The 25,392-nt window shown below is 35.2% G+C and overlaps 1 protein-coding gene across 3 annotated transcripts in view; it reads right to left on the bottom strand.

Moving 5' to 3' along the window:
* LOC118187403 (sodium/potassium-transporting ATPase subunit beta-1-like) overlaps positions 1 to 25,392 on the bottom strand; it is a 121,245-nt gene that overhangs the window by 36,293 nt on the left and 59,560 nt on the right. For all 3 annotated transcript variants that reach the window (XM_035357618.2, XM_085816665.1, XM_035357617.2), the window contains exons 2-4: positions 17,240 to 17,355; positions 11,199 to 11,327; positions 5,470 to 5,592 (exon numbers count right to left, since the gene is read on the bottom strand). In XM_035357618.2, coding sequence (XP_035213509.1) covers positions 5,470 to 5,592; positions 11,199 to 11,327; positions 17,240 to 17,345 — 358 coding nt within the window. In that variant the 5' untranslated portion in view covers positions 17,346 to 17,355. The remainder of the gene's footprint in view (positions 1 to 5,469; positions 5,593 to 11,198; positions 11,328 to 17,239; positions 17,356 to 25,392) is intronic.

The raw sequence follows: 25,392 nt of genomic DNA, 5'->3' as shown, positions 1-25,392 counted from the left end.
GTTTGAAAATCATTTTTTCTTTTTGATACCGACGTCCGGGTTGTAGAAGTGCTAGGTCTCTCTTCAGTTCTCCGTTTCTTGGGTGGTGGAATAGTTGTTGCAGTCTCTGGCCCTTCTATTTCGTTTAGACTTGAGTCCTGCAAGAAACTTTTAAGGATTTCAAAATCATTTGGATTATAGTATTTTTTTCACCTGGTCGGGACTTGCTTTACAGATTTCCCCTCTGTCGTTCTTAAGATATAATACTACCCCTTTGATTTCCTGAATTACATAGGGGCCTTCAAACTTTGGAGCTAGCTTTGCCATAAAATTGTCTGGGGCACTTGATAAAGAAAATTTCCGCTTCAATACTTTATCCCCAACTTTAAAATCTGCTTCACGGCGTTTTCTATCATAATATAACTTTTGTCTATTTCTTGCCGTATCCGAGGTTTTAAGCGCCTGATCAATCAACTTTTGCACATCTTGTTGTTTAAACTCCTGCTCTCTTTGTTGCACAAAGAATAATTTATCTAAAGGCGTAATTAACTTTCTGCCTAAAAATAATTCTGCTGGAGTTTTTCCCGTAGTATCATGATGCGCCGTTCTTAAAGCATAAGCTAATTCATTTATGTAGCCATCCCAGCGCTTGTGATGTGTGCTCACGTAACTGCGAATTATTTTTACTATGTTTTTATTAACTCTTTCTGCCTGTGGTCTATACGGAACCATTTTGATATGGCGTATGCCAAGTCCATTGCATATGTTTTCAAATACTTGACTAATGAATTGTTTTCCGTTATCGCTAATGACTTTTATCGGTGCACCGTATTTTAAAATGTATCTGTGTAAGAATGCATCTGCGACTGTTTTGGCTGACGCGCGTTTAAGAGGAACAATTTCTATCCATTTTGAAAAATGATCTACTATTACGAAAAGAAAACGATTTTTATTTAACTCGCTCTGGGGGAAGGGACCAAGGAGATCTATTCCTAAAATTTCATTCGGAAATGTAGCGCGAATGCTATTTAAGTACCCGGCCGGGCTGTAATTAATATCATTTATTAACTGACATTGATTGCAGGACCTGACATACGCCGTTACTATTTTGTATAATTGCGGGAAATATACCGCCTCGCGTACCCTTTTTATAGTCTTTCTGACCCCGAGGTGGCCCGCTGTTTTTTTTTCGTGCAACTCCCTCAAAATGCTTAATCGAAGCGAGGCTGGGATGACTGGCTTATACTCAAGATTTTCGTTTGTTGTTTTCGTATAGAATAATAAATTATCTATTATTTCATAGTTTTTTGCTCTATTTCTTATCGCATCGATATCTGTGTGCTCAAAGCTTACGGGGTCTTTCAAATAAGCATAGATATTTCCAAATTCAGGATCAGCTTTCAGTTCAGTAATAACCGTATCTCTAGAATCTAAAACTTTTGAAGTCAACACAGCGCATTTAAGTTCATTTCCTTCGTCGTCCAGTTTTATACGAGAAAGTGCGTCAGCTACATTGTTTTCCTTACCCGGTTTATATTTTATTGTGATATTATATTCTTGGAGTTTTAAAGCCCATCTTATTAACCTGGGCGTTAGGTTTTTTCCCGAGTAAAGTCTACCAACAGCCGCATGATCCGAAAAGACTGTTACTGGCGATTTGCCGAAATAAACTCGAAATTTGTGTACAGCCATTAATACGGCTAATGTTTCTCTTTCTGTAGCTGTATAATTCCTTTGTGTCTGATTCAATGTTTTACTAAAAAATGCCAGCGGATGGTTATTTTGCATAAGAACCGCACCCACCGCATAGTCTGACGCATCTGCCGCAATTTCCAGGTTTTCGTCCCCCTCAGGGAATTTTAAAACAGGGGCATTAATAAGCGCTTCTTTTAATCTTTCAAAAGCTGTGTTAGCTTCTGCTGTCCACGTAAATTTACTCTTTTTTCTTTTGATTACTAAGAGTGGTTCAATAATATTAGCGAAATCTTTTATGAAAGATCGATAGTAAGAACATAATCCAAGGAAAGACGAAAGTTTCTTGGCGGTGGGAAATTCTTAATAGCTTTTATTTTTGAATCTTGCGTTTCTATACCCTTTTGCGAAATTTTATAACCGAGATATTTAAGTTCTTTAGTTGCGAACTTGCATTTTGAGGCGTTAATTGTAAGACCGGCCTCTTTTAATAATTTAAAAACTTGTTCGAGGTCATTAATGTGTTGTTCCAACGTACTACTCGTTATAATTATATCATCTAGATAAATTAAAGTTGATTTTCCTAGGACAGGCTTTAGAACAATGTCCATAGCTCTCTGGAATGTTGATGGGGCCCCACACAACCCAAAGGGCATGCGTAAAAATGCATAAGTGCCCGATTTTGTTATAAACGCGGTTTTGTGTATATCTTCGGGTCTCATAGCTATTTGATAGTAGCCAGACGTTAAGTCCAAAGTAGACATATATCTTGTCGATTTGATCTGTCTAATGATCTCGTCTACAACCGGCAAAGAGTAAACTGGAAATTTAGTAATGCTATTTAGTTTTCTATAATCGATAGCAAACCTCCAAGCCCTTTTATCTGAAGGAGGAAACTCGTTCTTTTTCCTACATAGTACGACTGGATTCGCGTACTCACTATTTATGGGCGTTATTATTTTATTCTTTAACATCTCTTGAATATGTTCTTCGATGATTAAGTCTTTTTGTTTATCCTACAAGTTTGGTTTAGTCCTACAAGGTTTTTCGGCATTTAATTGAATCTTGTGAGTCACGATTTGACAGTTTCCTGGTTTTTCTGAAAACAAATGAGAAAAATTACTCACCACTTGCTGTATTGCTTTACTTTCCTGGTCATTCAAATGGCTAAGGTCCAATTCAGGTGTCTCCACAGGTTCCACCACCCTCTGATCCATCTCCAAAACCACGGAACTATCTTGAAAATTTAATTTGGCCCTCGCGGCCCTTAAAAAGTCCATACCTAAAATAAGAGAGTGTTGCAGGTGTTTCACCACAAAAATTAATACTTTGAGATTTTCCTCTTTTACCTGTACGTTTAATGATACTTTCCCGATGCAGTGACATGTTTTTCCTTGCGCCGCTATAATTTCTGTATTTCTGGTTTTAAATAGTCGTATCCTATAAAAATTCTTTTTGAAGAACTTTTCACTCATGAAATTTCCTTCTGCTCCTGTATCGATGAGGGCTTCTACTGGTACATCGCCAACCAGGACTTGTATAATTGGTAGCTGTGAGTTTTTTACGATGACTGTATTTAGATGTCTATTTGAGGGTTTTTCTAAAACTTCCGGGGTCTGGACCCTCCCTTTCACAGGCCCCTCTAGTCGTTTAAAGCTTTCCTTTCAATCTGTGTCTTCTGGGTACGCGGATGCTTATTTTCAAATTTTCTTTTTGGGCCTTGACCTTCGAGTTTCGATGCGTTAGCTTGATAGTTCTTTCCCCCATATGAGCGATTTCCATTTCTGGTTTCCTCCTTCCTTCGGGTATGTTGAGAATATGTTTCCCCTCTCGCTTTTTCCGCTATTCTGCGATTTTGAAACTTCACCGCCAATTCGAAAAGTTCCTGCAATGTGCTTGGGTTTCTAATTTCAAAGTAGTCTTGAACAGCGGGTAACAATCTTGGTAATATTATTTCAATAATCTCCGCATCGGGTTTTTTCCCATACAGCATATCCGTTAGCTTGATTTTTCGTAAAATAAAGTCCGTCAATTGTGCTGTATCCCGTTGATAGAAACTATATAGCTCGGCTTCCAGCCGTGCGCGATCTTTCACTATGGGGAAGGCCTTTACTAACGATTTTTTGAAATTTTCAAATGTATACGTCGGGCTTCCAAATTCACCTAGAAGAAATTTTCCTATGTTTTTCCACCATAGCGCGGCCTGTCCTGTTAGTGCTGATGTGGCGATGGCAACTTTTTGTCTTTCAGGCACAGGGTAGAGCTGAAAGTGGTTTTCTATACCTTCGAGAAATACCGCCACCGAATTTTTTCCATCGAAATAGACGTTTGGCTTGATTGATGCTCTCAAAGTGTGGACCAGGTATCCAAATCCTTCTAACTGAGTTGTCATTTCTTGGTGTTGTCCAGCGGCTTCCATCCAATTTTCGGCCATTTCAGTTCGATAAGTGTTCGGGCGCCAATATAACGTTGCGCGTTCTACTCAAATTTACATATTCTGGCATTGGCAGTTCCAGGGGAAAGTAAGGCTTGACAGGAAAGATAGTTTAAACTTAAGATAAATGTTAGTTAAAATAAATATAAACCCTACAAGTTATCAAATATTTATATTTTCCTCAAAACAATGAAATATACAGTGACATTTCTTACAACAGTATCATTCTTCTATTCTTATTCTTCGGGCGACATGTTTTCAAATGTTCTGAGCAAAGCTGCTTTAGTTGCATTCGTTGCTCTCTATTGTAGATTAGCAAATTTTGGAATCACAGGACCATATCTTCCAAGGCAACGGAAAATAGTCATAGTTCATTTCCACAAAATAAAGTGCCTTGCTTCAGAACTGCTTCGTCATGAAAATAATGACGAGATGTTATGGCTCCAGCAAAATAGGGCAACATCTAATGTTAACAGAGAATCAAACTTCAGCAAATGTTTTCCGGTTGCATGATTTTCTAAAGGAGGAAAATGTTTTTGGCGGAACCATTGCATCTTGCCTTTATTTCCATGACGAAACAATTCTGAAATAAGTCACTTTATTTTGAAGAAATATAACCATGACTAATTCCCTTTGCTTTGGAAGATACGGTCCTGTGATACTAAAATTTGTGGCTTGCACTTAGTTTAAGTTTGTCAATATTCTTCTTCTATCTCAGGGATTTTCTAGGTCTGAAGTGTATCTTAATAACTCAGCATTCAAGAATTTGCATGAAATATTAAAAAATAAGTTATTCGAATAATAAAAGACTGTGGACAATGGAAATGTTATAATAAAATAGCATGATAAAAGCTATCGTTCTGTAAAATAAACAAATAATGGAATTACATCTCATGGCTTTGATTTCAATCTCATGAGCAATTCGTAGCCTAATTTAATTACATGGAAATCATATCCTGAACATTGTTCATTATTTTTGCATGTGCACATTGAAATCACTTTTATATGTTATAAAATATAGATTTACTTTAAAGAATGAAACTGAGGTTGAAAAACAGAAGTGGGAAATGAGCGTAAAGGGTAAACAAGAAGATGCAAGAGGCACTGCATCGAAATAACAGTGTGTGTGTCCAGTGCATAATGTGTTAAAAATTGCACTCGTTTAAAACGCATTTTCAACGCCGACGTTTGCTAACGAAGATTTTCCACTATCTTTAATTAAATTATTTTACATGAATCTAATTACGTCAAACCGATGAAATACAAAGAAACTCGTATATGATGAAAATTTAAGTGTTTTTTTGATTAATTTAGTTTCTTTTTTTTCCTTTTCGTTATTAGTAATTTGCAAATTTTAAACTTACTTGTTAAGAGTTGCTGAAATCTTTCTAACGTCGTTCTGATGCTCTTTTGTGGCAGAGACGTGGAATATATCGTTTTAATTCCAGTGCTGATGCCATGCTGTAAAGGACAAACTTGGAGTCGTCCTTTAAAAATAATAAGAAGAAAAGGCACAAAAACATATAATAATTAAATTACTACACGTTTATTATACTAAAATAATAGAAAACAGAAGCTTTCTGAAGTTTTACTTTTCAGTAATGAGTAACAAAGTGAGCTAATAAATTTCTTAAAATAAATTTTAATTCCAATGTTTTACGAGAAAAATATTACGAGATAATATGAAGTTTATTTTTTCCTTCTTATAAGCAAACATTTCTTTTCATTTACTAGAAGCAATATTTGAAAGATAAATATAAATATCAAGATCTTGTGTTTAGAACTGTTCGGTTGTGTATTTTGTTTTTATTGTATCTTTCCGTGCAAAGAAATACATTACATTCACTAACCTTTTTTTACGTAAAAAAAAAATTAGTGAATAGCTCGACGGATGGCTCTCGAAATCTCCAGTCTGACCATCATCATGACTCTCAGATTCTTTTTATCCGTTGCTAAATAAGGAAATAGCAAGGAAAAGTTGCTGAAAGATTAATCCGTTGTTATTAAGGTTTCCGGATTAAAGTCCGGTCTTGGGATTAAAATATAAAATATAGTTCTTGCATTTATGTTGCTACATATTATGTAACTCACGTACGAGGAAATTACGACGTAAATTTCTTACCATTATTTGAAAGAAAATGTGTTGCGCCAGCACGTTTAAATATTTAGATAAGTAGCTGAGATTTCATTCAAGGATTTGCATAGTCAGAGCTTCTGAGTAATGTTTAATTATATTGTGTGACGTAAGTCACTAAATAAGGAATTCTTAACCTAAAAAAAATCAGAAAAAGACCTATAAAGAGACTGATCCTCTAAAAGGAGGCTTTCATCAGAGTTGATCAATTAAGCAACAACTAGGGTTACCATATTTTAAGAACGAGAATCTCGAACCATGCATATTATTTTATTGATGTTATACTGTGTTCTATAATCTATTTCTGAATCTACAATTAAAAAATTAAATAATGTTTATTGATATAATTATTTGTCTCCTGCTCTTTCCCCAAAACTTTCTGCGGCTGTTCATGTCCAGGAAGTTTTATGGAAAATTAATTTCAGCGATAAAAAAGCGTACATAATGCACGTTAAGAAATTTAGTAGAAAGAAATAAAAGAAAAATTGGCATTGACAATAAGATGTTTTCAAGACATTTATTTTGCATCATTTATACTCTGAATATGATGGGAAAGGCTGAAATTCTTGTTGTTCTGCTTTGTATGTTTTTCATTAGTTAGAAATTTTGTTAGAAGCCTGTAGCTGGATTTTATATGGTTATATTAAATCATTGTGGGAATATTTGTAATTCACTTTCAACACTAACCATTCTTTCAGTGTTGAGCTTGTAATCGACTTCTTTCTGAAGATCAATCTTCCCAATAAAAAAAAAATAATAAAAAAAAATAAAAAAAAAAATCTGATGTGGGCACCACATGACTTCTTTGTACGTAATATTAAATTATACACATTTTTCTTGCATTTCATTTAAACTTATTTGATTGCATTAAATTAATTCGTCTATAGCGCATAAACCACAATAGAATAAATGCACTATTTGAAATTCACTATATTTGTTTACTATAGCAACGCTCTGGCGCTAGGTTCACTTAACAATATTAAATTTCGTTCATATTATAACTCAGAATGCACAAAATTTATATCGCTTGAAGAATTATCTCATCGTTGCCACATGCTCTATTCAAATACTATAATAAATCTAGAACGATGTATAAAAGAAATTAAGCAAACAAAGCAAAAAAGAAACAGATTTTTACAGGCGATTCAGTATTTCTCATTCAATTAATTCAGTTCTCACTCCGCGACAAGGCACAAATACATAAAAACTCAAAATATCTGTATTAAAATTACTAATTATTAAAAATTAAATTTCTGATTATTAAAAATTAAATTATTAAAAATGAAGTAAATCTTAAACACTTATTTCTTCGAAAAAATTCCAAAAAGAATTAAGCATGATTTAAATCGCAATAATATATAAAGGCGTTATTTTTGTTGTTGCGCAACTACGTTTCTCTAGATTGGCAACAAGTTCACTACTCTGCTGTTTAAAATGTAAACAAGCAATGGCCGCCATCAAAAAAATTATTAGGCTTAGCGGCACTTAAACAACTTTTAAATTGTTGATAATTCTAAAAATATTGCATTCAGATTTACTAAAGGCATAAAAACCTTAACCGGAAGATAAGAACAACATAATACAATCATTTTTAAAGGAAAAAATGTACAATTTACAAACATATAAGAGTAAAGAACCTGAGTTCACTGAGCCGTGTAACAGAGTGGATATATATATAAATATATTTATATACGTTTGGCGCGGCCGATTGCAACCAAAATACGAGGTGCACATCTACATGTTATAGTAGTCCTATATACAAAATTTAAACGTTCTGATGCTACTCGTTTTTGAGTTATGCGAGATACGTACATACGTTCGTACAGACGCCACGAAAAATTCTCTTCAGAATTCATTTTAAAGCAGTTTTATAATTTTTTTGAAGGAAAAGAGTCTTTTATTCTGTCCTTAAGTACAGATGTCAAGCAAAAAATCGTTCAAGTGCATTCGATAGCGGTCAAAATGAATATTTTCGTTGAAATATGATGCCTGAAACTTTTCGCGATTACAATACTTCCTTTTTACTTCGTAGAAGGAAGTAAAAAGTATTAGGGATGATGCATTTAGTACCACAAATGATTAACTAGATGAAAAATGTTTCATTTAAAATTGCCAGCCATTTTTCAATTTTCTGGAGACAATCCCAGAAGCAATTATAGTACGTCCCTTATGTCTGGGCTAATCTCGAACGTCTAGTAATCCTAGTAATGAAGCAATGTCGAGTTCCACCGTCGTTATGAAATACAGTAAGACCCCGCTTAACGCGGGGGATACGTTCCATCAAAGTAGAGCGTAATGCGAAACAGCGCTAAACGAGGCTATCTTTACATGTAAATATTGGGGTTAGGGGAAGATGGCTAGGAAATTGGTTAGGTATTAAATTTAAAAAGTATGTTTTTTTAATAAAAATAAAACCAAACATTTATTTCTTAAATCCCAAATTAATACCACATTATTATTTCTTGCAAAAATAAAAACAAAATATAAATAACAAAACGAATATTCTTAAAAAAAAAATAAATAAAATTCTCAGTCAGTCATATTTAGTTAGCCTTCCGCGTTTTCAGTGTTCTGCCTTTTTGTGACAAAAGCATCTAATGTTGTTTGCCTTTTTCTTTTGCGTTGTTCTCTTAAAAGTTCTTCACAAACGGATAGAGCATCTCTAACACCACGCCTTACTTTTGAGCTCCTGTCAAAATTCGGATCATTTTCAATGAATTGATCCATTATTTCAGTTATGGTAGACAAACTCCTTTTTACAAACGCCGTCGAAAGTTCTTTTTGCTCTTCTTCTGAATCACTGCTGTCAACATTTTTGTTTTCTTCTTGTTCAGTTAATTCCTTGAGCTCATCATTAGAAAGACTAGCCGCTGCTTCTTGAATTATTTCTTCGACATCTTCCACATTTACCCCTTCAAAATATGTCTGTACAATACCACACCAAACAAGAAATACAAGTACACTCTTTCGGATATGTATTTGAAACCTATCGCTGCATAATATTTCGGGGAATCCCCGTATGCTGCGAGCGATTTCGTGGAATCCCCGGGTTGAAATAAAAGAGCGCTAAACCGAAACAGCGCTAAACGAAACAGCGTTAAGCGGGGTCTTACTGTATGTCTGATTTACACACAGTTACGAAATCGGAAAGTTTCTTTATAAAATCTTTGACTTAATTCATTATTTTGATGCCGTCGCGGACACGTAGCCGATAACCTCTTAGCTGAGACACTTAGCCAAGAGCAGTTACCCAACAGAACACTTAATTGACATTGCTTAATTGACTCTGATGTTGAGGTCCTTTGATAGAAGGGAATGTGCTACTGTTCCATCTCCGAATGCAATAAGCTTGAGTGTGCATGTTAGCTTAGAGAGAGACAGCGCGAGATTGGAAGCATGGGCCTAAGGCCTAAGGCATGGGCCTGGTTTCATGGCAGGGTGATCTGAGTCTGAATTTCATCAAAAAGACTTTTTGGGACACACTTTTGTTGTTCCTCATATTCATTAGAAGTTCAATGCATTGCTCATAGATGGCACTAACGAAAGTAAAATTTTTATTTAATCTGATTCGGCAGTTATCTGAGAAATATCCTCGTTGGTACATAATCTCAAGAGGGAAGAATGAAGAATTCAGCGAGGAAAACATCTGCAAATTGATTGGCGATTCACTTAGGAATCTTTATTTTGTGGAACTCATTATGTTGTAAATGTTCAAGGTGAAATAGAAACAAAAACAAGTTCAACTAGCTCATGAGGGTCAAGCACCAAGGATGAAGTAGTTAGAATGCAATTAGAATTGAGTTACACATTAGAATTATACTCAACAGTGATTAATGTTGCTACAATAAGCTTAATTAATTAATATACGCACGAATTAGTTACCAATTATGTTCCAAAATTACTTCTTTAATGAATGCTAATAACTTGGAATGCTAAAAATCTTATTGTTGAACCTACTCTTTTGTTTATTACTACTAAATTAACTACAAACCATAGCAGGTTGTATTTCCTGTTGAGAGGCTAGCGCTGCTGGGTAATAGTTATACGGGTTAAAAAGTTGGAAAATGTGAGGGGGTGCCACGTGCTTATTAAGTAAGAATTTTCTTATATTTGGAGAAATAAGTTCTGGTTTAATTAGGATAGATATTCAGCTGTTAGAAATGTGAGCTAATAAAGAAGGAAGACAAAAAGTGAATAGAATTTACTGTAATTAATGAGGAAAGAAATTAGATGTTCGGTTACATAAAAAGATTTTCCAAGTCCGAATAACGAGTTTTCTGAGGATAATACTTTCTGTGAAAATTTATATACAGTGCGACTATTAGAAAAACGGAGTAATTTAGTAGGAAGTATTAATAACTCATGGGATCTGATACTCTATCCGATTTAAGGAAGATTGAAATCACAAAGAATTTTATAAATGTCTCACGAATGAAGAATAGGTATTTGAAAGAGAACTTGATTTTATTGATAGGTTTAAAGGGCATTAAATCCATACTATTTGAAGCATTTAGGAAGAAAAGGGCTAAGTTTAGGGGTGAATGGCGAACATACGGCATTTATAAAAATCTTTGTGAGGGCGGTCTTGCGTATATTGAACCTTTAAAATTCAACGTGAAGCAACGTATTACATAAGGAGGTAAGAGGTTCGTCAACTGTTTCTCCTTCTTGGAATGAAAGCCACAGTTTTAGATTTTCGGAGGCCAAAATCTTTGCTCGAGCTAACTGATTTTTATCTGTTTGACACAGAAGCTGTTGAAAACTTTCTGTCTATTGACGTAGTTTCCTCTCTGTAATATTTTTCTTATTGAAATTTGTAAAAATGCTGAAAACATTTCAGTATCATATACGTACAAAGCAAAAAACTTGTTAAGACATACAATTATTTTTTACTTAAATACTAAAACGAATGTTAGTTCAAACATCAGAAAATGAAAGAGTAAAAAATGCTATTCTTACCTTGCTTCACTATAGGCTCCAATCCAGCGTATGGATCGAAAGGTATTAGAAAAATTTTACTACCACCTAGATAATTAAGTGCAAGGATGATGAAGATAGCCACAATACCCGATAAAACAGATGCCGTCCCTTCAAAGAAAAAAAATACAGGAATTTCCGTCAATTCTTGAACTCATATTTTTAAATCTTCTGAATTAAACTTAATTTCAAAAATAAATTATACAATGAAAGTAAAGTTCATTTAATTTTTCTCATTCAAATTAATTAATTTAAGGAAAAATTAATTGTGCTTCACATTCAAATGTAACTGAAAAGCAATGAATGTGATGGGCAGACTTTTTCTACTAATTATATATGTAGAAGCTTTCATAACAGTATAAAACCTATAAGGTATTTACCCCGCCTTCTTAGCATGCTTTCGTGGTGTAGTGGTGTAGTGGTGAGCACACGTATTCGAGAGGACCGTGGTTCGAGTCCAGGTGAGGGCATTGCGAATTTTTCCATCTCTCCACTACCAGAATTTGGCGATTGGGTCCCCTTATCCCCAGTCGCCCTTTAAAAGGGGGAGTATATTTCTTCCGCCTTCTTAGCATGGCTTCGTGGTGTAGTGGCCAGCACGCTCGGCGCGAATTCGAGAGGTCCGTAGTTCGAGTCCCGGACATTGCTCATTTTTCATATCACCTGCTTCGAAATAACCTAACAGCTCTACAACGGCGCGAAGTGGTGAATGATGATCCTTCACCACCAGGATTTGGCGATTGGGTCACATCTCCTGTTCCAAAAATACCTAATAGCTCTACAAACCTTTTAAGCCAAAACTGAGTGGAAGGTATGCTTATGATTATCATGTAATGTTTAGTCATGAAGGATTGAGTAAGTGTATATAAATGAGAATGCAGGCCATTGTGCTGTAAAAAAGCATAAAAAGTATTAATTATCCGATATATCTAAAATTTCCACGAAATTTTATACAATCGTTCCTGTCGCGCGGCTCGACAGGAAATTCGATGGTAAATAAAACTTGGCTTTTATTATTCCTACAAAATGAAGAATACATTTGAGAAAAAAAACAGTGAAATGTAATTTCATCAGACTGAAAATTCCACCATAAGCCTCCTAAAACGGAAAACTATCGCAAAATAAATTCCAGAATTACAAGACAGACAAAACCGAGTTTTTCTTCACAACAGGCATCGTATTTTACGAATTATGATTTTTTTCTTCTATACAGCAGATTCTAGTTCAACCTCCAACGTCATCAACTTTTAAGACACTATCAGTATCAATTATCAGTATATTTATCAGTATCAATATAAATTTTCTTAATTGTATTTGTGATATAGCTGAAATGTAATGATTCCTGATGAAGAAGAACGGGATAAATTCTCAAAATTTATAGCTATTTCTAATGAAGAAATTTTGACTTTCTTATATAATGCAGAAAAACTGATTTGTTAGAAATGACGGAATAAGAAGACTCCGTATAATTAGTCAGCGAAGCACTAGTTATACGGATTATAGTCAACGCATAATTAATTACATCCAGTATAAAACTAGTCAGTGAGTGTTCATATGTTCCTATACAACATACGAGACTCTGTAAACAATACATTTGAAAATTATTTCAATAAAAATCTCAGATTAAAATAAACATACAAATAACAGGGTAGCAAGCCAGGAAAAGACATCAAACTTTGTTAATGTACTAGTTTGCAAAAATTAGAGATTTTAAGAAAATTTATTGATACATATAGATTTTGCTGTAGCTACAATAATGAAGTGTAACTTCAATGAGCAGTATAGACAAAAGCGTTTTTTCTCTCCATCTTCCAAAATATAGACTCCAAGGGGAATAGAAGTTATATGAATAAAACAAAAAGCAGTTATACGAATAAAATGAAATTCGGTTAATATACGTATAGATACAGAAAAAGAAACAATTAAAATTTTAAAGGAATGAATGTTTTAGTCACGCGACATATATAGCGAATAAACTAATATGGCGTTAGCCCTCCTCTTGTCCTCATGCAAACTGCTACCCGTCTTAACAATGGCTCTTAGAGTTAGCGGATAAGCTTCTGCGGAATTTCTAGCGTTTACGCCCTCTAACTGATCAGTCAAATTGGAGATATTCTGGAATGGTCGAAGCGGCTGCTCATCAGACCTCAAACTGACTCTTTTGGAAAGAGGTGCGGTAATCTAGTTAGCCAAGAAAGGGCTTGACAAGCATGAAAACTGTTAGTAGAAATTATTACTGTATAAGTACGTACTATATTATTTTAACGAAACGTAAGTCCGAAGTGGCTTGAAAATAAGAGCATATCGTAATGTCGTCGAGATACCGCTGAACTGCAATGGTGTCACGGATGGCAACAAAAAGGATTATCAGATGAAATGGCAGCCTAGATCAAATCTCAACATTATCGGGCTGTGTAACGAGCTGCAGTATCAAACTGTTGTCTTGGACGTCTGCTGACATTTTTCACTTTTCATCGTGGCTCCTTTCTAAATGGGACTCATTGCTGAAGATACATTTAATTTAATCAGTGCGATTCCATATAGAAAGAACTAGACAGCACTGCAGACGCCATTGTCGGTGCGCACAGGTAATATTTTTTCTGGGCACTGCACAGTCCACTTGGTAGAAATTACTCCGATGGCTCACGGTTGGCGTTGTGGGCGTCACGAAAGGAGGTCCTGTTCTTTGAGTTGCTTTTCAACTGCCATAAAAGTCAGCAGTGTACTGGTTACATGCCAGATCTCTGATAATGATGGATTAGATATTTCGACAGACACACTGATGATCGCTTTGTCTTCAAGTCCCTACAGTAACCACTGCCTTTTCATACTGTACTCTGCCGTGATTCAAATATTCCTGTTAGCATCGTCGATGGCGGCATCACTCCGACCCAAGTGTCTATTTGACTTCGATTTTACTTATGCTTTACTTCAGACTGCTTCCAGGTCTTCTCTGGGTACGTGATATATGCTTATATTGTGATAAGATGAAAACAAATTCTAAAGGATGTTATGCTGTAGAATGAAATTTCTCTTCATTTATACAATAATTGGATGCTTTGAGAAATTGATTGTATAGAGTTTATGGGTATTCTTCGGTAACATTCAACTTTGACCCTACGTCGAAGACAAAATAGCGAATTCTCGCTATGTCTTTAAGAATAAATACTGCAGAAGAAAGGTTTAAATAACCTTTTTATTTAAACTAAATTAAAAAAAAAAATGCAGGCACTTCGTGCTCACAAATCACCCCCACTTGTGGCTACGTAACATAAAATAAAAATGCAACAAATCACTAGTAAATTCAGATATCTACTGATTAGCTCCTTAGCTTAACTTAACGCTACATCGACCGCAAACAGCAAAGCCGAGCCGAGAAATATCAGTATAAATTGAAAGGTGTCGAACACCGAACTAGAGAGCTAATTTTAAAGTCGCAGCATAAACATCGGAATTAAGTCCGCTACTACCGTTTTTGAACTCTTGACACGCAGTTTAAATACTGCTTGTGAAACGCGTTTAAATTCAACTACTACGTCATATCAAATTTACATTCCTGCAGGAAACTGAAATTAGGAGGAACAGGAAACTCAAACTTCTTTTTAATGCATCTTTTCTTTTTTTTTTCTTTCTTTGCTTTCCCGCCTTCTATAGAGCATATATTGAAAAACATACTGTTTCTTCAATCTTCAATCTTAATCTTAAATCTTTTAAATCAGCTTAGTTAAAAAGGTAAGGTGAAAACCAAAATTCAAATGCGTATTCTCTCTCCAACTAAGCTATATAAGAAGCCAAATTTCTGGCACATGGACTAAATTAAATCTATTCTAAAGTCCCTTTTTGATACATCACAAAATGGATAAGAGTGTCATACATTTGGCATGATGGTAACAAGAGCCGGTTGCCACAACCTAGAATTTGATCTTGAATCCCGAAGATGGCATGGATGTTAAATAAGTGTACAGTGTCTTTACGGTAGGTAAGTACTTGAAATACTGTCAAACCGCAAGTCTTCTCGAGAACTAGGTGGAAAGGAAATAGGGACTGAAGACACTCGGATCCGTTCGCCGGATGATTGTGCTTGAAGAAAGTTCATAATTATGTGAGGAGATGTAGAACAGATTCTCATTTTAAATTCAAACTCCATTCTTAAATTCAGTATTAAAAAATATTCTGAACAACCTATAAGATATTTCTCGCGCCTTCTTAGCATGCTTTCGTGGTGTAATTGTCAGCACACTCGGCGCGTATTCGAGAGGTCCGTGGTTTGAATCCCGTCCAGAGCATTGTTCATTTTTCTTGTCTCCTGCTTCGAAATAACCTAATGTCTCTACAACTTTATGCTCCGATAAATTAGTTCTGAATCTGAGTATGTAATTCATAAGTATTGCATTCAACTTCAGTCGATTACGAAAATAATATTCAGTTCCAAAATTAAGATAGTAATTTCTAAAATTAAGAGTTTAATTATTAACACATCATATCATTATTTTTCCGGACATTGCTACTTAACTATGCACGGTAATTTAAATATTAGCATAATACTTTGTTATTCATTTTGTTGGCCTTCTATACTTGAACTGAATTTATTAAAATTTGCAAAATATAATACTTTGTTATCAAATTGAGCTAGTTCAATTTGTTTCACTTAAGCTGAGCATGCCATGCTAGTTATGAGTTCAATAGAGTATGCCAGGGCAAATGTGCCTCAAAAAGATAGTCTTCATGGTAGAAGTCTGAAGAAAAACTGGATCGTACTCACATTATAAATCTGAAGAGGGAATAAAAACTCTATTCAGCTAGGGACTGGATTCTAGGAAATGAAGTTGAGGCGAATTTTTGGTTACAGCCGAAAACATCGCGGAAAAAAAGTCACGGAGAAAACAACGCAAGGCGAATATGACGTGGTACAAAACATCATAGGAGAAAAGAAAGCAACGAGAAAACATCGCAGTTCTAAAATATCGTGTTGCAAAATATCGTGGTCGAAAATAAAGCGGTTCAGAAACTTCGCAATTTAAAAACATCGTCGTCGAAAATATCGTGGACAAAAATAAAGTACCTACAAATCATCGCATGACATAACATCACCGAATTTTTAGTATCGATCATCTTTTACCTTTAGTCATTGGCAGGACATAACTGATTAAGAAAATCTGAATAACGCAGTTTAAAAATTTAACCAAGGGATTCAAATACAGATATGATTTATAAATTCAGTAAAATTTGTAAAAAAATTACAGATCAACCAGGGAACTTTAAAAATTTTATTTACAGCTATGGAAAAAACAACGATCAGCAATATTTACCATTATTTTGTTCTACGGCACCGTGTATGAAATGACATTAAGTACATATTTTGGATTCTTACTACAACTTAAAAAATTGTATTATACAAATTTCACGACCTGCGATAATATGAAATAATTTTAGCCCAGATACATATAACGAGTAAAAATGTGCGAAAATCTTTTAAATTAGAATTTAAATAATCTTGAAACTCGAGTTCCGTTTCAAATATTTTTTACTTTTAAATAAATTTCTTATAAAAATGGAGGTATTCCCTTATTATAACTAATATATACTATTAAGATTTCAATTTAATTAGTTCTTCAGCTAAGTGTCTCACGAATGGCAGAGCAAGACTGTTAATCGCTGGGAGTTCAACTCCTGGAAAAGGACAGGATGAGAGAGATTTTCGTTATCCCTTCCCATTGGAATGAATTCCCTTGAATACATGCCAGTTTCTCTGGAAATAAATTTAAGAATGAGAATGACCAGAAAATGGAAGCATTAAAAATCATAAGTTAACAGACAATTTAATTTTAGCAACCATCAATTTGAATATTTGGAGTTCCAAATATTTGGATTGGAGTTATGTTATACTAAGCTAAATCAGAATCATTTTATCAAACTGAATTCACTATATTTAATAACAATCAAAAGATTATTCTATGAATTTCACAACACTGTTCGATATTCTTATCCATGAAAAAATATAAAAAATTGTTCGACATACTCACAACCCGAGCAGCACGCGGTGTGCCTTCCTTTCTCAGGGATAACAGTCACGTATGGCTGTGGGCATCCTGGCCCTGTTGAGACAGTGTAACTTTTATTATGAGCCATATTATAAGACCTGAAGCAAAAAGGAAACGATATTTATGACATGCTAAAATAATTCTTACATTACATATGTACAATAATTAATTCCTTTCGTGCAAGGTAATGATAAAGAGTAATTCAGTGGTTCCTCATTGGAAATCAAAGCTCTGAATGTATTTCGGGTTTAGGACGTAATGATTAAGGTTTACCTTATAACTAAACTTTTTCTGTAATTTTTAAACTTTCACAATAATCAAATTTACAGTATTATCTATCAAAAATGTGCGTTTTGCTATATAATGATCTAGGTTTATCTTTACACCGTTCTTGCCACAAACAGCAAAATTTATCCACCAAAAATAATATTATCAATGTCATAATCATATATTTAACATGTGTAAAAGATCGTTGGCTTTTTTTAAATACCCTTATTCATTTATATTACTTTTCCACTTATGTCTGGTCTTTATGAAGATATTCCTGAAATTCGCCACTTTGGAATTCTTTTAGTCATCCTGAATACAGACTGCCATTAGCATTCAATTCGTAATTTCTTAACCTTTTAAACCTCTTTTTGCACACATCGGCGAATACAGTGGTCTTTTTATACATTGCTGGCCATTAAAATTGCAACACCATGATGGAATGCGAATACAAAAAAGATATTTATTGTAAGAAAACAGTATGGCATGAAAACAAAATGATTAAATTTGTAAACAGTTTGGGGATATACAGGGATGCGAAATTAGTAGAAACAGCTCTTATCTGGTTAGGCATGGAGTTTAACGGAGCTTGCATGACAGAAACTGTCAACTCATTCCATGCTGCTTCAAGTATATGTCCCATTTCATCAACCGCATTAGCTGGAGAGGGGTGGCGAGTCAGTCTCTCAGCAACCTATGACCAGATCTTTTCAATAGGTGACAGATCTGGACACCATGCGGGTCAGGGCAATAACTGAATACCCTGTGTATTCAGTTGTTGCCCTGTGTATTGAAGAAGGACAGAGCACGACGTATATATTATTTTGCATTATCATGTTGGAAGAGGGCATTCGGCAAGCCTCGAATATAGGGTACAACCGCTGGACGTAAGATGCCAGAAATGTACCGATATGCGTTCAAATTACGGTCAATCCGAACTAGAGATGTGCGTGTTGTGTACCCAATGGCTACCCAAACCATCACACCAGGTGCAAAGTCCCTATGCCCAGACTGAATACAAGGAGGCGACGTGCGGACTCCTCGGAGCCTCCAGACGGCCATCAGAATACTGCACGCAGAATCGGGACTCGTCTGAAAAGACGACATTATGCCTCTCTTGTATCCAACTTTATCGTTCGGTGCACCAAAGTCGCCGTCTCACTCTATGCTGCATTGTCAAGGGAAACCGAATTGTCAAGTGTCGCCGTGCTGATAGTCCATGCTGCTACAAACGTCGACGCACCGTACGAGCTGATACTGGGCGTACTGCAAACATGCCCATTTCCTGACTAATGGTCCATGATATGGTTGTACGGTTTTGCAGGACTGACGTCACAATATGTCTGTCCTCTCGGGCGTTAGTCATGGGAAGGTGTTGAAACCATTCATGCCGTTCAGTATAATTCTCAGCAATCCATTGATTCCATATTCGCATGACAGTAATTGGATGTCGACCAGCGTGACGGGCGATATCACAGAATGATAATCCACACTCTCGATAGGCAACGAACCTGCCTCTATCGAATTTCGACACTTGCTGGTAAGCATCTCTTCTTATTATTCGAGGCATAACACGATATTCGGAGAAAACTTCGACCTCACAAAGCGCTTTCCGAATGAGAAATCCACTACACAACTTTCCTTTTATGCAGCAGTGCTTCAGATGCCATTTCTCCCTCCTGCTTCGTCTGAATGCGCTGAAATTATAATCATTTGCATATTCCAACCTCTTCTTCCTTTCACGTGATTTTGACGTTCGTCAGATCATTCCTTACTGGTGTCGCTATTTTAATGACCATCAGTGTAGTTTTTCAGAGATGATCCACTTTAATGGTCAATAATCTTTTTTGAATTAAAACGAAATTTATAGGGTACCGTATACGCCTTTTATAGAGTACCATTCACATCTGCTATAAAAATGATGCTAGTTTGTTACGGAACCGCGAACTTGCAATCGCTTTCACTAACCTGCAATTCATTGAAATTTTATCAGTATTTAGGTAGAAGGTACAAAATGAAGAATAACGTATAAGAATATAATATACATTTTAGGTTCACTTCTGTTTTCTTTTTGTATTTTTATTCAGTACGTTTCCATACTTCCGTCTCCTTTTCACTTGTTCAGTGTCCATTTGAAAGTGAAGTTTATAAACAGTTAAAATAGAAGATGAAGAAATCTGCAGTTGAACATAAAATTATTGGATGACTTCAATAATAGATCATATGCTATGATCGGAAGTGGTTATGCATGCTCTAAAGTCATCACTGAATATCGAGACTTGCTTCATTATAATATATCCCTGTTCGACAGTTAATCAGAATGTAGCCTCGATAATTCTGTTATGCTGAAAAGTTAACAAACAGAAACATTTTTTTTCGATAATACAGGAAAAAAACGTAAAATATGAAGGAAAAACATATGCATGCGCGCTAAAGTTTGTTCACATTTCGAAATTTTTATGTTGAAAATAATAAATCTGAAAACTCATTTCTTATTAAAATATAAAATACTCAAAGTTTCGTAAAAATTATACATGCAGAAGCAGTCAGTCAAGTACAATTCTACTGTGACAATGTTATGCGCTACGGTTTTTACTCGTTCCTCGTACACAAAGAAAGCTGCGTACTTTTTTTACCATTTTATTTTAAAGATGAGAAAGGATAAGACTTGAGATAGAAATGGAGCACTTCGTTCCGCATTCTGTTTCTTGGCAAAAACGGGCAGAGTATATGGGGTTTCTATGGTTTCCCCGATGTGTAAGGTAAAAATGAGCAAGATTCTTTTAGAATTTTTTTTCTTTGTCATCCCTTTTAAGTCTGATAGCTTTCGCATGCTTTGCAGTTATAAATTAACAAAAGAACATCTTTTTTCATTCATTGTCACCTTGCGTAAGGTAAAAAAATTAACTTTTCTCGAAAGCAACAGATCTGAATCGTCACTTTTACAGCTGACTGAATTCGAATGAATATCATCCAACATTTCGTCTTCAGTTACATCACTTCCATTGTAAAGTAAGCAATCGGAAGTAAAATGAAATCGTTTCATTGTCTAAATCTCATCTAGAAGTTCCTACACACAAAGTACATCTACCGAGTTTTAATACTAATTTTTTCCAAGCAATTCCAAAAAAACTTTGTGACAATTTTGTTTCAGTTTAATTAAAAAATTATTTAAATTTGTATCTTTAAATCCTTTCTTGCATAACTCGTTCTTTCCAGAAAGTTATGCAGATTTTAAATGGCAAGCGTTGGTGTATAAAAAGCATCTTACTCGAAACCGTAGAAATGTGAGCGAAGAGGAAAGGAAGTAAGCTTGGAATCAGTAGAGCTGGCGAAGGACTAAAGGTCAACCGTGCCTGCGTGAGAGAATCCAGGGAAATCTCTTCCAAATGATAAACTGTGCTTGAAATTTAAATGCGCTATTATTCGCTAGGAAACTGTGGTTCCTGTTAGATTAATCTGAATTGTCACAAAGTTGAATTCAGTTGAGTTTAAATTTTTATTCTACATTTAGTGACCAGTCAAGTAGACTGTTACCTTGTAGTATCTTTTAAGTTTAAACCTCAAAAGCTAATTTCATTTTATTCTGTGTTTCTGTTTGAACTTTGAAATTCACTCCATTCACGAAAACTCCCGCTAAGGGATTTTTTTATGCTTGTTAGAACTTACATATAGCTGGAAGATGATTGAGTTATACACAAGCACTTCAAGTTTAATACAGATGTTACAACCTACCAAACAATATCTAAAACTATGATACTTTAATTTGCTTTTCCTAAAATATTGTTTGCTTAGAGATGGAGTTTTCAGTTAATCGTTTGCTTTGATCTAATACTTTGATGCTAAACACTGTACCATGACAGCATGAGTTTTTAATGAGAGGATTTCTTTTCTCAGGAAAAACTTTCAAATGACAAGGAAGAGGCATCCGTCAAAACTGCCCCCCATGATATCCGAACAGTTTTTTTTTTTTCGTAAATCAACATACATACGTGAGGACTGTTCTAACCATGTCTAGTGGAAAAATATATCGTACAGACATTAGGTTATTTCGAAGCAGGAGATGTGAAAAATGGGCAGTGCCCTCACCGGGACTCGAACCCAAGACCTCTCGCATACTCATCGAGTATGCTGACCATTACATCACTAAGGCAAGCTAGTGAGACGGAAGAAATACCTTATGATATAAAAATAGCACTTTGTTTGTCTTCCCAGCATCTGGATGCTGTTTCGGTAAAGATATCACGTCTGTTACTATTGTGGATGCGTTATTAAATATATTTACTAGAATGGGATTTGATAAAGAAGTTCTGTGCTATCAAAGGAATTATTTACGAGCATTTTGATAACCGAATTCTTGGAGCACTTTGGTATTAAAATTAACTATAGTTCAGTGTATCATGCATAGTCCAATCTGATGGAGAAATCCCCCCCTACCATGAAAAGAATACGAGTTTTATGTTTGGAAGCGATATTTGATAAGAAGCGATCTTCGGCTCTTTAAGCCGTAAGGAACGTGATGCACGAAAAAGCGGGTTCATTCGTAAGTCGTCCTTATTGTATTAATATTTTTATCCCCTTCTTCCTTGTACGAAGTAAGGAAGTATTGTAATCGCGAAAAGTTTCAGGCAGCATATTTCAACGAAAATATCCATTTTGACCGCTATCGAATGCAATTTAATGATGTTTTTGCGTGATATCTGTACGTAAGGACAGAATAAAAGAGTCGTTCCCTCCAAAAAAATTATAAAACTGCTTTAAAATTAAATCTGAAGAGAATTTTTCGTGGCGTCTGTACATACGTTCGTACGAGCGTACGTTCGTACGTACGTACGTATCTCGCATAACTTCGAAAACAAGTAGCCTCAGAACGTTGCAATTTTGTATATAGGACTGCTATAACATGTAGATGTGCACCTCGTATTTTGGTTGCAATCCCCCGCACCAAACGTATATAAATACTATATTTATATATTTATTCACTCTGTTACTCGGCACAGTGATCTCAGTTTCTTTACTCTTATATGTTTGTAAATTGTACATTTTTTGCTTTAAAAATGATTGAATTATGTTGTTCTTATCTTCCGGTTAAAGTTTTTATGCCTTTCGTAATTCTGGAAGCAATATTTGTACAATTATCATGAATTTAAAAGCTGTTTAAGTGCGGTTAAGTTTTAAATAACATGGCGGACATATTTGTTTACATTTGAAACAGCAGAATTGTAGATTTGTTGGCAATCTAAGGAGACTAAGCTTCGCAACAAGAAAAATAACGCCTTCATTTATTATTGCGAATCAAATCGTGCTTAATCCTTTCTGGAATTTTTTCGAGGAAATAAGTGTTTAAGATTTACTTCGTAATTTTAATGCAGATATTTTGAGTTTTTATGTATTTTTGCCTTGTCGCGAAGTGAGAACTGAATTAATTGAATGAGAAATACTAAATCGTCTGTGAAAAACTGTTTCTTTTCTGTTTTGTTTTCATAATTTCTTTGATACATCGTTCTAGCTTTATTATAGTATTTGAATAGAACATGTGGCAACGATAAGATAATTGTTCAAATGATATAAATTTTGTGCATTCAGAGTTTCGTTATAGTCTTTTTCTTATCAATCTGAAGAAAAATGAAAAATCTAAAGAAATTTCTAAAGAAACCAAAATTTGTGGATTACATATCAAAGTCGAACCATATAAAGGACGCTCTGGCCCAGTCCAGTGCTTCCGATGTCAAGGATTTCACCATTCACAAGCTGCTTGCCACAATGACTTTAGATGTGTTAAATGTGGTGATAACCATGACTCAAGAACCTGTCAAAAAGACAAGAATGCACCTGCTAAATGTGCAAATTGTGGTCTAGACCACACAGCTTCATTTAAAGGTTGTGAAAAGTTTCCGAAGCAAGCTAAAAAAGAACAAATCAAATCATATGCTGATAGGTTTATTATCAATAAGTCTTTTGCTGAAGCCATCAAAGCTAATAACAATCCTTCCCCAAATCTTATTGCAGAAGCAAAAAAGATATTTGATGACCTTAATACTCTAGTCACCTTCCTGAAAAACTCAGGAATACAACTCCTTGCGCAAAACATCCGCCAAAATGCCACTAATACAGTATCAGATGAAACTAAGTCTGACCAGCATATTCAGTAAGTCAGATTCGCTTAAACTTTGCTATTGGAATGCTGCTGGCATTGTTAACAAAACTGATGAACTTTCGGACTTTTTTATAGAATATAACATAGATATTGGCATGATCTCTGAAACGCATGTTGTTCCTGCCGATAGACTGTATATTGCTAATTATCGCACCTACAGAGGTGATAGACTTTCACAAAGAAGAGGAGGAGCTGCAATTTTTGTTAAAAACTCTCTGCAATCCTGTCTTGTCTCGACAAACTCTGCTTCTGGATTCGAAAGTGTGACTGTTGCTGTTATACTCCCACAATTTGGTACCATCCATTTTACGGCTATTTATAATCCACCACGAAACCGACTTTCTGAAAATATGTTAAAAAACTTACTTCCTGAAGATCAGCAAGTTATTATTGCCGGAGACATGAATGCTAAGCACCTCGAATGGGGATGTCGTCGTTCTAACACCAATGGACGTGTTATGCATAATTTTATCTGCAATCATCCTGTCGCATTACATGTACCTTCTGAAGCCACTTATCGTCCTGCCTCTCCAAATCTCTCGGACATCTTGGATATTATCCTTACAAATACTTCTATCCCTATTTCCTTGGAAGTCAAGGCAGAACTTACATCTGATCATGTACCTGTCATTGCTTCTCTTGGTGTTTCTAAAGAAGACCCTCCTATTACCAGAAATAATACTGACTGGATTACTTTTCACTATATCTTAATCAAACATCCTCCTATTTTCACTTCACTTTCTACCAAACAGGATATCGATCTTGCCATTCATATCTTCACTGACAGTATACTGAAAGCTTTCAGAGATGCTACAGTTACCATTCAATTAACTAACAATAATATTCGACTTCCTCGCAGTATCAGAGACATTATCAAAGAAAGAAACCGATTGCTGAAGCTTTGGCACCGTAACTGGGACCCTGCCCTTAAAAGAGAAATCAATATTTTTAATAGAAGAATCAAGAAACTTATCACTGATTTTAAAAAGGAAACAAGAGAAGATTTTATATCTAAACTTAATATTAATGATGGTTCTCTGTGGAAGTATCTTCAAAATCTTAAAAGAAGTAGTATTAATAACAGACCTATTCATACGGATACTAAAATTGCCTACTCGCTTAAAGATAAAGTCGATATTTTCGCTGAATACCTGGAAAAGCAGTTTACTCCTAATATGGAGCCTATGAATCAGACCTTTAAAGATGTTCTCGAAAACTATGTGTATTCCTGGCTTCATTCTTCTTCGGCTCATAACATCCCAAGGCTTACTTCTCCTATGGAAATTACTAATATTATTAAATATCTCAACATCAAAAAAGCTCCTGGAAGTGATCAAATTACAAATAAAATGCTTCGTAACTTACCTAGAAAAATTATCAGTAAATTCGCTAGTATTCTCAACGCTTGTCTTGCTCTCAACTATTTCCCTGATCCTTGGAAGCAAGCCAAGATCTTTCTTCTTCCCAAACCGGGTAAAGATGTGACCAAGCCTGATGGCTATCGTCCTATCAGTTTGTTATCCAGCCCTGGTAAAATTTATGAAAGACTTATTTTCACTAGATTGGAACCTTTTCTTCACCTGCTACCTAATGATCAGTACGGATTCAGAAAAAACCTCAGTACTACTCGACAACTAGTAAGAATTGTAGAATTTGTGGGATCTGCATTCCATAACAAGCAAAGTGTTGCGCTCCTTATGCTGGACGTGGC

Source organism: Stegodyphus dumicola, chromosome 5 (assembly GCF_044657685.1).
Source record: "Stegodyphus dumicola isolate Sdum_Otavi_A_Nest chromosome 5, ASM4465768v1".
NCBI lineage: Eukaryota > Metazoa > Arthropoda > Arachnida > Araneae > Eresidae > Stegodyphus > Stegodyphus dumicola.
The sequence above is the reverse complement of the archived record's forward strand: the minus strand, read 5'-3'. Positions and strand labels throughout refer to the sequence as shown.